The sequence below is a fragment of the Hylobates moloch genome, unplaced genomic scaffold (assembly GCF_009828535.3).
Source record: "Hylobates moloch isolate HMO894 unplaced genomic scaffold, HMol_V3 SCAFFOLD_4, whole genome shotgun sequence".
In the NCBI taxonomy this organism is placed as follows: domain Eukaryota; kingdom Metazoa; phylum Chordata; class Mammalia; order Primates; family Hylobatidae; genus Hylobates; species Hylobates moloch.
In genome coordinates, this window is record NW_026652279.1 from 64049314 (window position 1) to 64062980 (window position 13667).

At 34.1% G+C, this 13667-nt stretch overlaps 1 protein-coding gene across 3 annotated transcripts in view; it reads right to left on the minus strand.

The window, feature by feature from the left end:
- EPHA6 (EPH receptor A6) overlaps nucleotides 1–13667 on the minus strand; it is a 960796-nt gene that overhangs the window by 294808 nt on the left and 652321 nt on the right. For 2 of the 3 annotated variants that reach the window (XM_032150356.2, XM_058437624.1), the window contains 2 exons: nucleotides 9068–9115; nucleotides 8495–8657 (listed from right to left, as the gene is read on the minus strand). In XM_032150356.2, the coding sequence (XP_032006247.1) occupies nucleotides 8495–8657; nucleotides 9068–9115 (211 nt within the window). The remainder of the gene's footprint in view (nucleotides 1–8494; nucleotides 8658–9067; nucleotides 9116–13667) is intronic. The other variant, XM_032150357.2, reaches the window with a different exon arrangement.

Sequence of the window (13667 nt, forward strand, 5' to 3'; positions counted from 1 at the left end):
CAAGTCAATAAAGCTGATTTGTGTAGTCTGAAGAATGGCTCTAACTCTTCAAGTGTTACATAGAGAATATATTTTTCACTAAATTTGGGGCAGTTTGAAATACCTAAGGAACATTTTTGCTCTCTTTAAGAATTCAAGGTTGTAAAGTCAAATAGCTTGAAAGAAAAATTCAAGCAATTTATATGATTGCTGATAGAAAAAAAAATCCATCTCAAATCAAGTCAAATTAAAATCAGACTTTGGGAATGACATAAATCAGGAACTCTCTTATCTCTAGTGTGGTTTAATGATAAGCTTCCTGAAGACAGAGACCATATATTATCTCCTTTGTTTCCTTAGCATTCAGCAGACTGCTTGTTATTAATATATGTACAAAATAAACAAAAATAAAATACTAAAAATATATAGGTAGAATAATAAAATACATGTGTTTGAAGCAACATTGAGTATTTATAAATACCGAGTATTGTGTATTTATTGGATAATATTAATTCATATGAAATTCATTGAACGCCTTCTATCTGCCAGGTGCATGCAAAGCAATATAAGAGGTAAAAAATGAGAAAGAAATGGGGGAAATATTAGTCAAAGAGTACGAGTCTTCAGTTATAAGATGAATAAGTTCTAAGAATCTAATGTACAGCATGGTGACTATAGTTAATAATACTGTAGTGCCTACCTCAAATTCGCTAAGAGAACAAATTCACACAGCATACACAAATGAGAATCTTTTAAAAAAAGAAACAAAAGAAATGTTCCCTGATCTTGTAAAAACTTCCAGTCAAGGGATGATGGTTTATATACCAAAGAAATAATATTTTACATACGTTGCTATATGTTATTGCCTTAAAAATAAGCTTAATTTCTGTATTAAGAAATAGATCTACTGTTATTTGTTACTTTTCTTTTAAATATCAGCCACACTGTTAACACTGCCCTTTGATATGCACATTTTACAACATCTAAGTACCTGTTAATAGTTAATGATTTTCTTTCCAGCCCATTTAGCAAAGTTATGATCTTTAATATTTTTCATATTAAGGTATTCAATCTGTCTTATGGTACATAAGCCTGGTTCCCATCATTTAAAATCCTTATTTGATCTAGGCTAATTGAAATAAAATATCTTTTTTTTTTTTTTGTCAATTCAGTCTCTCTTAAAGGGAGACTTCCACTTTCTGTGCAAATAGTTACTCTTCGTCAAGACCCTGCATATTTAAGTAAATCAAACTAGCTGCATTATTTTGCCTCTTTGGAGTGTTATACTTGGTCTACCATGTGTACATTAATCCAGAAATATGCATTAAAACACTGCACAGCTCTGTGAACTTGATGCATTGAGATTTATAAATAGTCTTCTGAAAATCCACTTATATTCAAAGACACATTATGCTAAGGCAAAATATAAGTAATTAAGGGAGGGTGACGAATTGGAGGTAATAACAAAAAATAATCATGTAGAAAATTATAAATAATGACTAAGGTGAAAAAGAAAAGTGAAAGTACTGAATGGGTAGAAAGGGAACTCAATTTTGGTTCTAAGCATTAGTATAAAAAGGGCCTAATGCCATAATAACCCCATTCCAATGCTTACTACCTGTGGGTACTGTTAAGTTACTATACTTCATTCATTATGCTTTACTTTCTTGATCTGTAAAATTGGCATAATAGTATCTTCTGCAAAGGTTATACATGTTTTGGTAACCAGAAAAGATTTTTAAAAAGTGATTGGAACATAATTAGAACTCACAAATATGTTGTTATGAAATCTCAATGTTCGAACTTACATTAAACTTGTATCACAACCTCCTAAACAAAGCAGGGATTTCTTTTACCACATGCTAAACAGGTTACCAATAAGCTTCAGCACAAATTCTTATTATGAGGGGCCTTCGCTACCTTATAGGACAGGCCACTTTATATTCAGACAACCTAACTGCTAGAAAATTCCTCTTTCCCACTAATGTTTGCATTTAGATGGCTACAGCTGCCAATGTTGAAAGTGTGCTATTGATTGGAGATTACTTTAAATTAAAGTCTTATATACTGGAATTTGTCCTCCTCTGGGTAGACTCATAAATATGAAATCTGCCTCCTGCTTGATTAATTAACTTTATTACTCCACCAGGGTCAGCTGGTCCTCTTTCTGCTTCATGTGCTACCATTAATAATCATTCCAAAATTTCTAGCTGGTGTTAATAATGATGTGGCTAATTTCATCCTGAGTAATTGAAGCAGTACAGATTGTGCTTCAACCAACAGACTGGATCAAACATAATGGAGGTTTTTAAAAAAAGAGTTTAGGGAAGAAAATGTGTTAACAACAAAATCATCATTTTACCCTACCTAAAATGTGTTCCCAAATTTAGAATTAACAATTAATTTGTAGTAAGACCTGCATATATTATGTTTTTACATGACTCAAGCCAGTTATAGCTTGTTACCCAAAATAAAGCAAGGGATATTGCTTATCTATGGTAAATAAAATTATCCGATTCTTTCTTTTTTTTTTTTTTTTTTTTTTCCCGAGACGGAGTCTCGCTCTGTCGCCCAGGCTGGAGTGCAGTGGCGCATTCTCGGCTCACTGCAAGCTCCGCCTCCCGGGTTCACGCCATTCTCCTGCCTCAGCCTCTCCGAGTAGCTGGGACTACAGGCGCCCGCCACCACGCCTGGCTAATTTTTTGTATTTTTAGTAGAGACGGGGTTTCACCGTGGTCTCGATCTCCTGACCTCGTGATCCACCCGCCTCGGCCTCCCAAAGTGCTGGGATTACAAGCGTGAGCCACCACGCCCGGCCCCGATTCTTTCTTTTTGACCTGGTAGGCAACATACTATTCCTTAGTATTTTTGTAAATCACATTTCCTTTATTTATTTGATTACATGTATATTGGAACCTAACTATGTGTAAAACACTTTCTGAGACACACAGATATACAGACTACAGTTCTTTATCTCAATGAGTTTACAGCTTAGTAAAGAATTACGCCTTTGAACAATAAAATATTTAGAAATTCCAAGGACAAAGTGATGATTTCTCACTGGCAAGAACATTTCAGCAAAGTGGCATGTAAGCTAGAGTGACCATTTGTAATGTGATCGTTTTCTGAATATTCCAGTTGGAAGTCATAGAAGAATCTTAGATATGATGAAGATACATTTATTTTGTTCATGAAGCATCCAAATAATCTAATTATTCCAGAGAATACATTAACTTGCAGAAATTGATAGAAATGATATCAATTTGGATTACATTTAGAGAGGGACCTAATATCTTGCTGAGAAGTTCACATTCTATTCAATACAACATATGCAACGATTTAGAATTTTTAAGTGTGCAAATGGAATTTAGAAAAATTCATCAAATAGGGACATAAAAATGTATTGGGAGGAAGAAACTGAAACATAATCTTGCATCTTATTTTTTAGGATCATTTCCTACCTATAAATTATTAAAACAAATTTCTTACATATCAACCATATGAAAACAGCTAAATCTTACGGATATTTTCAAAATAATTAAGTGGTTACATTTATTCATTTGTATCTACATGCCACTTTTTGTAAAAATATATAAGGCATGACATAAGATTTTATTTTGAAATACCCACTATAATGTAGTCATTTATAGTTTGGTTTATTAATGTTGATTATAATTATTTTTATATGATTATTTTATGTGCTATAAATTTAGTCCATCATCACTACTTTTGGTAAATAATACATTTTAAAATGCTGACAGATGTGGCTTTTGTGGTACAAAACTGATTTATGCAGCCTACAGGTGAAAACTTAAATTTTCATGTTGTTAAAATGTAAGCTGTAATTAATCTTTTCAGGAAAAAGGAATGCATTGTTTATATGTTGGCAATGTATTAATTCTTGTGGGTCATTTAGATAATTATCAAGGCAATGGAAGAGATAAATTGCCAATTACTACATGTAAAATTCCAATTTTCTTTCAAAAATTGGCTTTAAGCTATGGATTCTGCTCCCTTTTGACAGCTCACAAGCTATTTCTTCAGTATTTAAGCAGAAGGTTAAAGCTGGCTACAATCTAGCAGGATACATTTTATTTTGGTTTTAAAACTGCACATGCAAAATTACTGCTACTATAAAATGGAATTTAATGTTATATAAATCTTGTTAGTGTTTTAAATAAAAACAAAAGTTTGATTTCCTTATCTTTATTTTATTACTTTTTAAAATGTGTAAGTGTAATTTAACAGGATTATTGTTAAAACGTATCAAATGTGTTTTTCCAAGCAATTTATAAGTTATGGCTAATATTACTGGTGATGTCAACAATTTTTTATTTTGATTCTCACTTTTTTCTGCAGTGAAAGGCCCAGAAAATAAGCTCAGAAATAATAAGAAATTTGAGCAGTTAAAATTTCCTATTACAGCTGTATAAGCCAAAAATGACTGTATTTGACCAGTGTGTGTGTGTGTGTGTGTGTGTGTGTGTGTGGATATGTGTTATGGTTAATGCTTTGGGGCATAATATAGATTTTATTTTAATCTTGAGAAAATTCTTACTAGCTTCTAACACCTAATTTCCATCTATCTTCCAAGAAAATCCATATGAAGTATTTTTATATTCTTACTTTCTTACTACTGATTCTGTAATTTTCTTGTAGTTTTTATAAATCTATTCTAAAAAAGGAAGGGGGCAATCAAGTACAGTACCTAATAATAAGGCCAATACACAGTAGGCACTCAATAAATGCTGTTAGTGGACATAATATTAACTGTATACTTAGCCCAGCAAGAAATGAGAAGATACACAAAATGCAAACATTAAAATACGAGGAAATAATTTTCTGACTATATATGAATATCAGTCAATTTGATCCATCTATCAATCTGTTTATAATTCTATCTCCATATACATATATGTAATAAAGTTGTTTTATAGATCTAGGTAGAGGGGAAACCAATAGCTCTAGTTCAAGTAGACTCATTTTATGATGCTAACAGTGATAATTAGTAATCTTAGCATTTGTCAGCCAGTTAGAGAATCTCCACTAGCATATTTTGATATTGAAAAAGAACCAAGCACTGGTCTCTAAGTGCAAGAGGGTCACCATAATTTTTCTTCAGATGCTACTATGTTTATAGCACAAGTAGCCAGTTAAGAACATTATGATTTTCAAAATGAATTATTTCATAATTATGTTATTGCCTTGGTCATTAGCAAAGTCAAAGTTGAACAAAGTAAAATAGTATGGCTAAAAAGAACTGAATTATAAACTACTTAATTTTGCTTACTTTAAAAAATTTGAACCAGATCATCAAATGAGATCACTCCTTTCCAACCCATACCTCATCTCTATGAATGTATTATAAAGTTAGTTAATTAAGCGGAATACACAAGAGAGAACTTAATAATAAAGCTGACATTACAATAATTCAGGCACTACTTGAGAAACAAAGGCTATAAAAATTTAAAGAAGAGCCAGGAGGGTATGGAGAGAAAAAGATGGATGCCATCAATTGGGATTCACATCATCATATCCTTGAATTTATGGGAAACCTATCCATATGCTACTATGGCATTATTCATTGAAATTCTCTCCTGGGTATAAACAGCAGGCTTTGAAAATGCTATTTAAAGCTAACCAGGTTTTTTTTTTTTTTTTTTTTTTTTTTTTAACGATCCTTTAAATGAATTTCCCTTAGACTGTAAATCGACTTAGGAGCCATTCTATGTTCTCAAACATCAGGTTTAGACAAATATATTATTTTCAGGTTCTTCTCAGACATTTTATCTCTTCAAGGTTTTAATCAAAGTCATTTTCGCGGCATTCATGAATCAGTAATTCAGAACATAGTTTTCACCATCTTCTGCTGCCATTGTCAGGTAGTTCTAGGGTTCTAATCTTGTACCTCTAATCACTAGGTATCAGATTCTGGTAAAGCTACACAAGTTTCTAAAATGAGGCATAATCTTATCAGAATTAAATGAGGTAATATGTGTAAATTGCTCAGCATAGGGTCTTGCATGTATTACTAGTCATATTAATCCAGGATTTGAATTCACCAATGGATCCTGAATATTTTCTGGATACATGCAAATGCCCTTAATATGGCTAGAAAGTGCTCTTGGTTTGGCCCGTGTAACTCTCCACCTTCATCTACCACCATTTTACCATTTGCATCTCCTCACCACAGCCACACCAAAGTATTTGCTCTTTAAATTTTTTATGTTGTTAGAGGCCTTTATGCTTTTTCTGTTCCATGACTATTCTTCTTTCAAGAAAGAACGCAGCCTTTCACCCTCCAGAAACCTTTCACCACCCATGTGTGCTGAACTAGTAGTCATCTTCACTATGCTGTCACCATAACCTTTGTATATCTTTATGATAGTACACGTCACTAATCTTGTATTTTTGATTTAAATTTTTTATTTTCCTCCCAGAAATATAGACTGAAACTTGTTTGAAGGCACAGGGTATTAGCTCTTATTATTATTTTTTTATCCCCAGAGCCTCATACGAGTATGGCACATATTAAATATTCTACACATGTTGGTTGAATGAGTGAATTGTACTGAGTCACTTGTGAGTACGAGACCTTTCTTTTTATTCTACATAACGTCTGAAGAAATTGTCCTGAAAGTACAATGAGTTGAAATCTAAGGTTAAAACCAAATCAAACTGCTAATATTTAAATCAGGATTTTTGTTAGTATTACACCAAATGACCTTCTCTAGAAGTCCCAAATGAACACAAATGACTTATTCAGATATAGCTCTATGAGTTTATCTGAGAATGCATTTCTCACTTAAAAATGCAATACTCAACAATGTCAAACTTTAAAAGTTAGGTGAATTTTTTAAATCTGTGAAATAAAGTAAAAGAAATGCAAAAGCCATGAACTTTTCCAGGCTGTGAAAAGACAATAATTCGACAATCTGGGACTAAACTTTCCTTGGACTGTATCCTTAGCTTTATACCTAGGCTAAGGCTTGACAAGTGGGCAGGGAAAAAAAAATTGAAAAAGACATAACAGGGACAAATCTTTTGATATTTTTATATGGATTTTATTGTGGATCTATGTTTTGTGATCATAATACTCTACTCCTAATAATTTTCTCTCTAGCTTAAAAAGTCAATAGTCTCCACCAGAAATTTAAATGACTATTACTGATATAAACACTCAGGTCACAAATATTCTTTTTATTAATTAGTTTACTCATTCTCCCTAAGCTGGGGGTCCTTCTTACTTAAATACACCAGCACTTTCTCCCTTTGTAGATAGGTATAATTGTAACAAAGAAGTTCTTACATGTGAATACTGTTCATTAGTGTAAAAACAACAAAATATTCCTTCTGTCATAGAATCTGAAACCCAAGTAGCTTCATTTTGAGGGAGTGATAAACTGAAAAACTATGACCTATTTTATGGTCTTACAGAAAACACTTCATAATAATACAAATGATAAGATTTAGTAGGATGGTGGAGTAGCTAACAGCATAGGCCTTTGAATAAAACACGCTTCTATTTCAAATTTTAGCTTAGCTTCTTACTAGTTGCTTAAATTTGGGCAAATTGTTCAATTCCTTTAGGTTTCTATTTTCTTATAGGTAAAATTACAAAAATAATACTTGTTTCACTGGATGTTGAAAGGTTTGAATGAACAATTCCATGTAAAATATTTCATGTCATTTTAGGCATTTTTGGGGTCTCAATAAATGCTAGCTATTATTATTGTTATCCATAAGGAATTACTATAATAAATTTACTTTTATTGAATTATTATATTAATACAGTATTTTAACAATGATGGAAACAGATTTTTCTTATATATTTGGACACTTTTTCATAAAGATGTCTGGCAAAAGCAATCCCTACTGTTCTCACAAAGAGAGCAGTAAGATGGATTTCTGAAGGCCAAAAAGAATTCATTGGTAAAGCTGGGTTTAGAATGAATAAAAGACCTCAAAGTTGATGTTACATAACATTGGAATATCTCACTCCCTTCATCTCCCATTTTGGTTTTCAGCATGTTGAGGCCCCGGAATTAATGTGGGTTTCTGATGAAGCCATGGATCTGTATTTAAACTTATAATGTGCATGTCAGTGGTGTTCACCTCCTGACCACTGTTTATATTGACCTGAGAAAAGGCGAAAGCTGCACAATTCTGAACTGCTAAAACCATTCGTTCATGGCTTTATTCTCTCCCAAGTTTTCATTAGGATCATATCATGGTGCCAGGACTGGTGAACTATTAGGCATCCACAGAGACACTGAGTAATAGCATAAAGGGCCACATTTTGGCCACATTACTTTTGTGGTAGAGTAAGGCATTTCATGAAAGCATTTAATGATAGCACCAAATATTAACTGAAATGACTGTATGGGTATTTACATGAACAAAATCTCATTTAAACAAGCTATTAAAAACTTGGGACACCTGGTTTTAAAATACCAGGTCAAATTGGAATGATACTAAATTCACATCTTATATTATATCCTTGTGTGAAACTTACTTTCATCTCCTGTTTCAAATTCAAATTTCTGACTGTAGCCACTGTATCCTGTTGCAGTTCTCACTCGGATGTGAAATACATACTTGGTGGCTGGCTTGAGACCTGTGATGATGACACTGGGGGCCTTGGACCTTGTGGAAGAGTAGGTCAGCTGCTCATGTTCCTGGGGGACAGAAAAAAAGGAGAAAGGAAATGAAGCACAGTTATTCTACTTTTTCCTAGAAACATTCCAAAGTTTAACTGAGGAATTATGCTCTGAATACCAAAAGTATTGATTACAAAATAGTGTTAGCATGGTTTTCCATAATTTGGCATTTAGCTGTTTATCATAACAATGCATATGATATGGTCCTATTTGGAAAGTTATTAAGAAAGATGATTAGTCTTATATAAACTGCACTTCTATTTTTGGTGATTTAGATTCCTGACCCAACTCTAAGAAATGGTGGTGGTGTGAGAATATGTTTACACAGAATGGCGGCTGCATCTTGAGCAAAATGGGCACGTCAGATCAGACCACACCAGCAGAGTGCAAGGAGCAAAGGTGGGAGAATTCAAGTACCAGCTACTCACTTCTACCCGCAGGTAGTGCCAAAATGCCGGCGCTATCCGTGGGTAGACCTGTGGGTGAAAGGAGAAATAAATTAATTGTTTTTTAAAGTTTGAAATCTTTTATCCTGAAGTCGATTACTTTGTGCTGTAATTCAGTGTTTCCCCAATAGTAAAACCTGAAGTTGAGTCAAATTTAGGAAATAAAATGATGGATTTTTTCCTGTAAGGGAGAATTGACTCCTCCCCTAAATATTATAGTTTATTTTTAAACATATACTAGTTACATAGTGACTGTGAAGTAGATTTAAAAATAATCTGCCCATGAAGAAGCACTTGGAGACACAGAAAGGCATAAAAGACTTACCGTACCTGCAGAATCAGAGGCAGGGCTTGAGGCTTGGTTCTCAGTCTCTTGCATGAATTGCCAAATTATCTCACTTCACTAAATGGAAGTGAACTTGCCAGGGCATTCTGGATGATCTAGACAGTCAGGGTTTGTTACATGGTCTCTCTTGCCCACTATCTCAGAACAGGACAGTTCCTTCTACCTGTCCATGTAAGAGATTGTCCACAATATGCTGGTGGTGGGGACAAATTAAACCTACACTGTTTTTGTATGGTGTTATTATTCAGTAACTTTACAATGATATTTTAATAGGGTATCTGGAAAAAAATGCATTTGTGTAAACAAAAGTCATAGGTCAAGCTAGGTCAACAGGCCCTCAAGTTAATTTCCACCATCCTCATAATAAACCTAGAGATTTTCAGAGATGAAAAATGACTTTCAAGGTCACTAGTTGAATCACTCATTTGATGCTTAAATTCTGTCTATAATATTCCCATCAAAGTTTCATTTAGTGTTTGCCTGAAGACCACTGTCATTTAGGAGACCTTCCCAACTAACAAGACAAGTTATGAAAATGTACACATATGGATAATATGTCAAACTTCATGTATTTGCTGGTGATGCTTTAAGGTTTAGAACTATGAAAATCATCTCTCTTAAGCTACTTTTCAGAAAAAAGTCTTATCTTAAGGATCATTTTTAAACTTTATGACCTTCCTTGTCAGAACTTTATATGCTATTTGGTTATTCTGTGTCTAGTTAAAGAATTCAATTTGCCATTTATACCCCAAATAATAAAACTGCTTATTAAACATAAAGTACAAAGAAAAAAGTTGAATTAAGAACAGCAACATTTTAAATAAAAAAAAGACAAAACCAAAAAACTGCAACTTATATTTATCTCTAGGTGATTTTAAGATTAGAAAGTAAATAAATATTTATCAGCCTAGCATAAAATACAAGGAAATAAAGTCTATAAATCATCGATGGTGACAGTGAGCTGTTAGGGATTAAATGTAGGAGCTTGCTCATAGCAAGGCCTTTATAATTAGGTGGCTTAAAACACATATTGTGGAGAAAAAATACTTGTGGACTATTAGAAAAAAAGATATTGTTTCTGGGAGGAATTTCTAGAACATTTGGATTTTTCAATCTCATATACAAGAGGAGAATATGCTACTTTTCACAGAATTTCTACAACATAAGAGTTATTGTGCATTTTGAGTGCTGTTCCACAATGTGAAATGATGACTGAGATAAGAACTTTAAAGAAATGAAAAAAAGCATTTAGTCTCATCCCAAAAGAGAGACGATATGGTTCAAAAGTTCACTCTTAGAATGGCTCCAAGATAATTACACATCTTATTCTTGTTGCTTCCCCAAAACATAGCTAAATAGTAATTTCCTATTCAGTAAAGTTATAGGGAATAAAGGACACCTTTTGCAGGCAGCTTTTAGCATTTTTGTTGTTACCTACAAAAGTGTACCTGTAGCTAAATCCTTGGAATAAAAATCAAACAGTAGGAAATGTACTTAAGGGGTTCTTCAGCCCGAATCACTCACCACCGGTGAGTGCTGCTGCCTTGTCTTACATCTTACAGCTTGCTGACATGATGAGGAAGAGGGTACAGGAAGAAGCAGTCACAAGAATTCTTCACAGTACACAGCAGACCTCTCTCCTCCTGGTGTTTTTAAGCTCTTGGGAAACCAAGTTTTTATCTATGATATGCATAGGTAGGACACTATCGTCACAGAATTTTGGCCAGTTGCCTTTCTGCTGACGCATCAACTCCAATTCAAAGGTGCTGTCACCAGGTAGCGACCAGGCTTTGCCACAGAGCCATTGAGATGTTTTCTTCATCCTGGCAGGTTGAATTTTGAATATGTTTAGATAGGGTATGTTGGCATGCTTTTCTGGAGTTTGTACCATGATGGCATTGCTAGCTATATGACACGTAAATCTTCAACTTAGCTAGGGAACACGTTCCATTGTTCATAAAGTTCTGTTTTCCATCTTTTCTGAATCTGTGATAAAATTCCTCTTCTCATTCTTAATATTATTTATTTTTATAATTTCTTTTTTTCATGATCAAGCTTTCCAGAGGTTTGAACACATTTTTGGCTTTTTCCCCTCTACTGTTTTTTTTTAATCTATTACATTTGATATCTGTTCCTACTATAAATTTTCTTTCTTCTTTATACTTTCTGTTAGATATGTTGTCTTCTAACTTCTTATGCTTCATGCTTAACTCATTATCAGCACACTCTTTCAAATATATAATTTGAGCTTACAAATTTCATGCTAAGTACTGCCATAGTTATACTTCATAAGTTTTCATACAATGTATTATTAATTAGTTCTAAGTACTTGTTAATATCTAAAAATATGATTTAAAAAATTCTTTGTGGCAGACCAAAAACTATTACTTGCACATTTTTGTGGATTAAGACATGGTATCAGGGACTAAATAAACGGCATAAAGTGAACCTCCAAAGGCATAGTTGCATGGGTTGCAAAGCACACTAAACCGTGAATAGTGCAGTGGATGCTCATTGGCTGAGAGCACTGGCCATCTTGTGCACTAATGCTTGCTGGCTGAAAGTGAATCAGCTTGTTGCATGACTTCTCCTCGGATGGGCACAGAAAATAGCACCAATTGTGAGAAAAAATCATTGAGAAGCAATGATCTTTTTTTTTTTTTTTGAGACGGAGTCTCGCTCTGTCGCCCAGGCTGGAGTGCAGTGGCGCAATCTCGGCTCACTGCAAGCTCCGCCTCCCGGGTTCACGCCATTCTCCTGCCTCAGCCTCTCCGAGTAGCTGGGACTACAGGCACCTGCCACCACGCCCGGCTAATTTTTTGTATTTTTAGTAGAGACGTGGTTTCACCGTGGTCTCGATCTCCTGACTTCGTGATCCGCCTGCCTCGGCCTCCCAAAGTGCTGGGATTACAAGCATGAGCCACCGTGCCCGGCAAGAAGCAATGAACTTTAACACATTTTTATTTGTATAATTTTCTAAAATAAAACATACATACAATTCCTGTTTGACATATTTGTATCCAAATTAAAAAAAAATAGTTTGGAACCAAATAGTGTGAACATAGAGCACTGTCAAACAGGGCAGGCATATACTGTTCTCTAGAGATGTTGACTTTTACCTATGGTTCTCTTCCTATGGGAAGACGCTGGCACTTACATTTAGGTACTGCTCCTTCCAAGATGCTGAGAATCAAGGCTTTTCTGGGAATCATACTGTTACACTGAACCTTTCGTTTACCTGAAATACTGGACTTAGCTTTATCTCTATAGGTGTCAACTTTTCATGGTAACTAACAGGGATCCTCTTGCTAGAGTCTGGAACCTGTTAGCATTCAATCTGAAAACTATAACGTGGTGAAAACAAATAGGCTCAGGTGTTCAGACCCTATGGCTATATCTTTCTACAGTCAGAGATAACAGGGCCTGTATTAATAGAAGACAGCATGGAAAGAATTCTAGGTTAGAGTTCTCCTGTCTTGGACATTATCTTGATTCTGCTTCTGTTATGTACCCTGGCAAATTGCCTTTTAGGTTTTGATTTACTTCTCTAGAAGACTCATTCATTCTACATCTCATGGTATGTATAAGGGTCTAGAGCACTTTGTTAGGTGTAGCTTATGTAATCACCAATGTTCTACCTAGCAATTCAATTCAATATTTTTTTAATGTCAGAAATGCAGGTGTTTTCCCTTCTGCTATGAATCATTGTCATCACTCCCCATCTCCCTCTGTTGGGTTTACCATTTCCATTTATGGGAATAGATTCAATAGGCCAGCATAGTGGTCATCTTTTAGCTGGTTTGCTTTCTCCTAAAGTCTTTGGGCCTAATGGGATTTCTAAAAGGTGTCACCTCTTTGTTTTATTTTTAATTCTAATTGGAGTAAATATAGGATAAGAATTATATTTTAAGTTATTCTCTAGACATATATATATCTAAAGATATAACAACAATCATAACAATGATTTATGTAGCGCTTTACAATTTACAAGGTGTTTTCATACACATTTAAAATCTAATCCTCATAATAGTCTTGTGAAATATGAACTGGTGATATGTTTATTTCCATTTATCTATAATAAAACTAGTCCAGAAAGAGAAATAAATTAGCAAAGTAAGTCACACAACTTGTCAGTGGCTTCCATCCAAATTGTGCTTTTTCCACTACACCCCATTTAAGCAAATATGTCCAGAGTATATATGTCTATGGATTAGACTGAGCCAAAGTAGTTTTTTC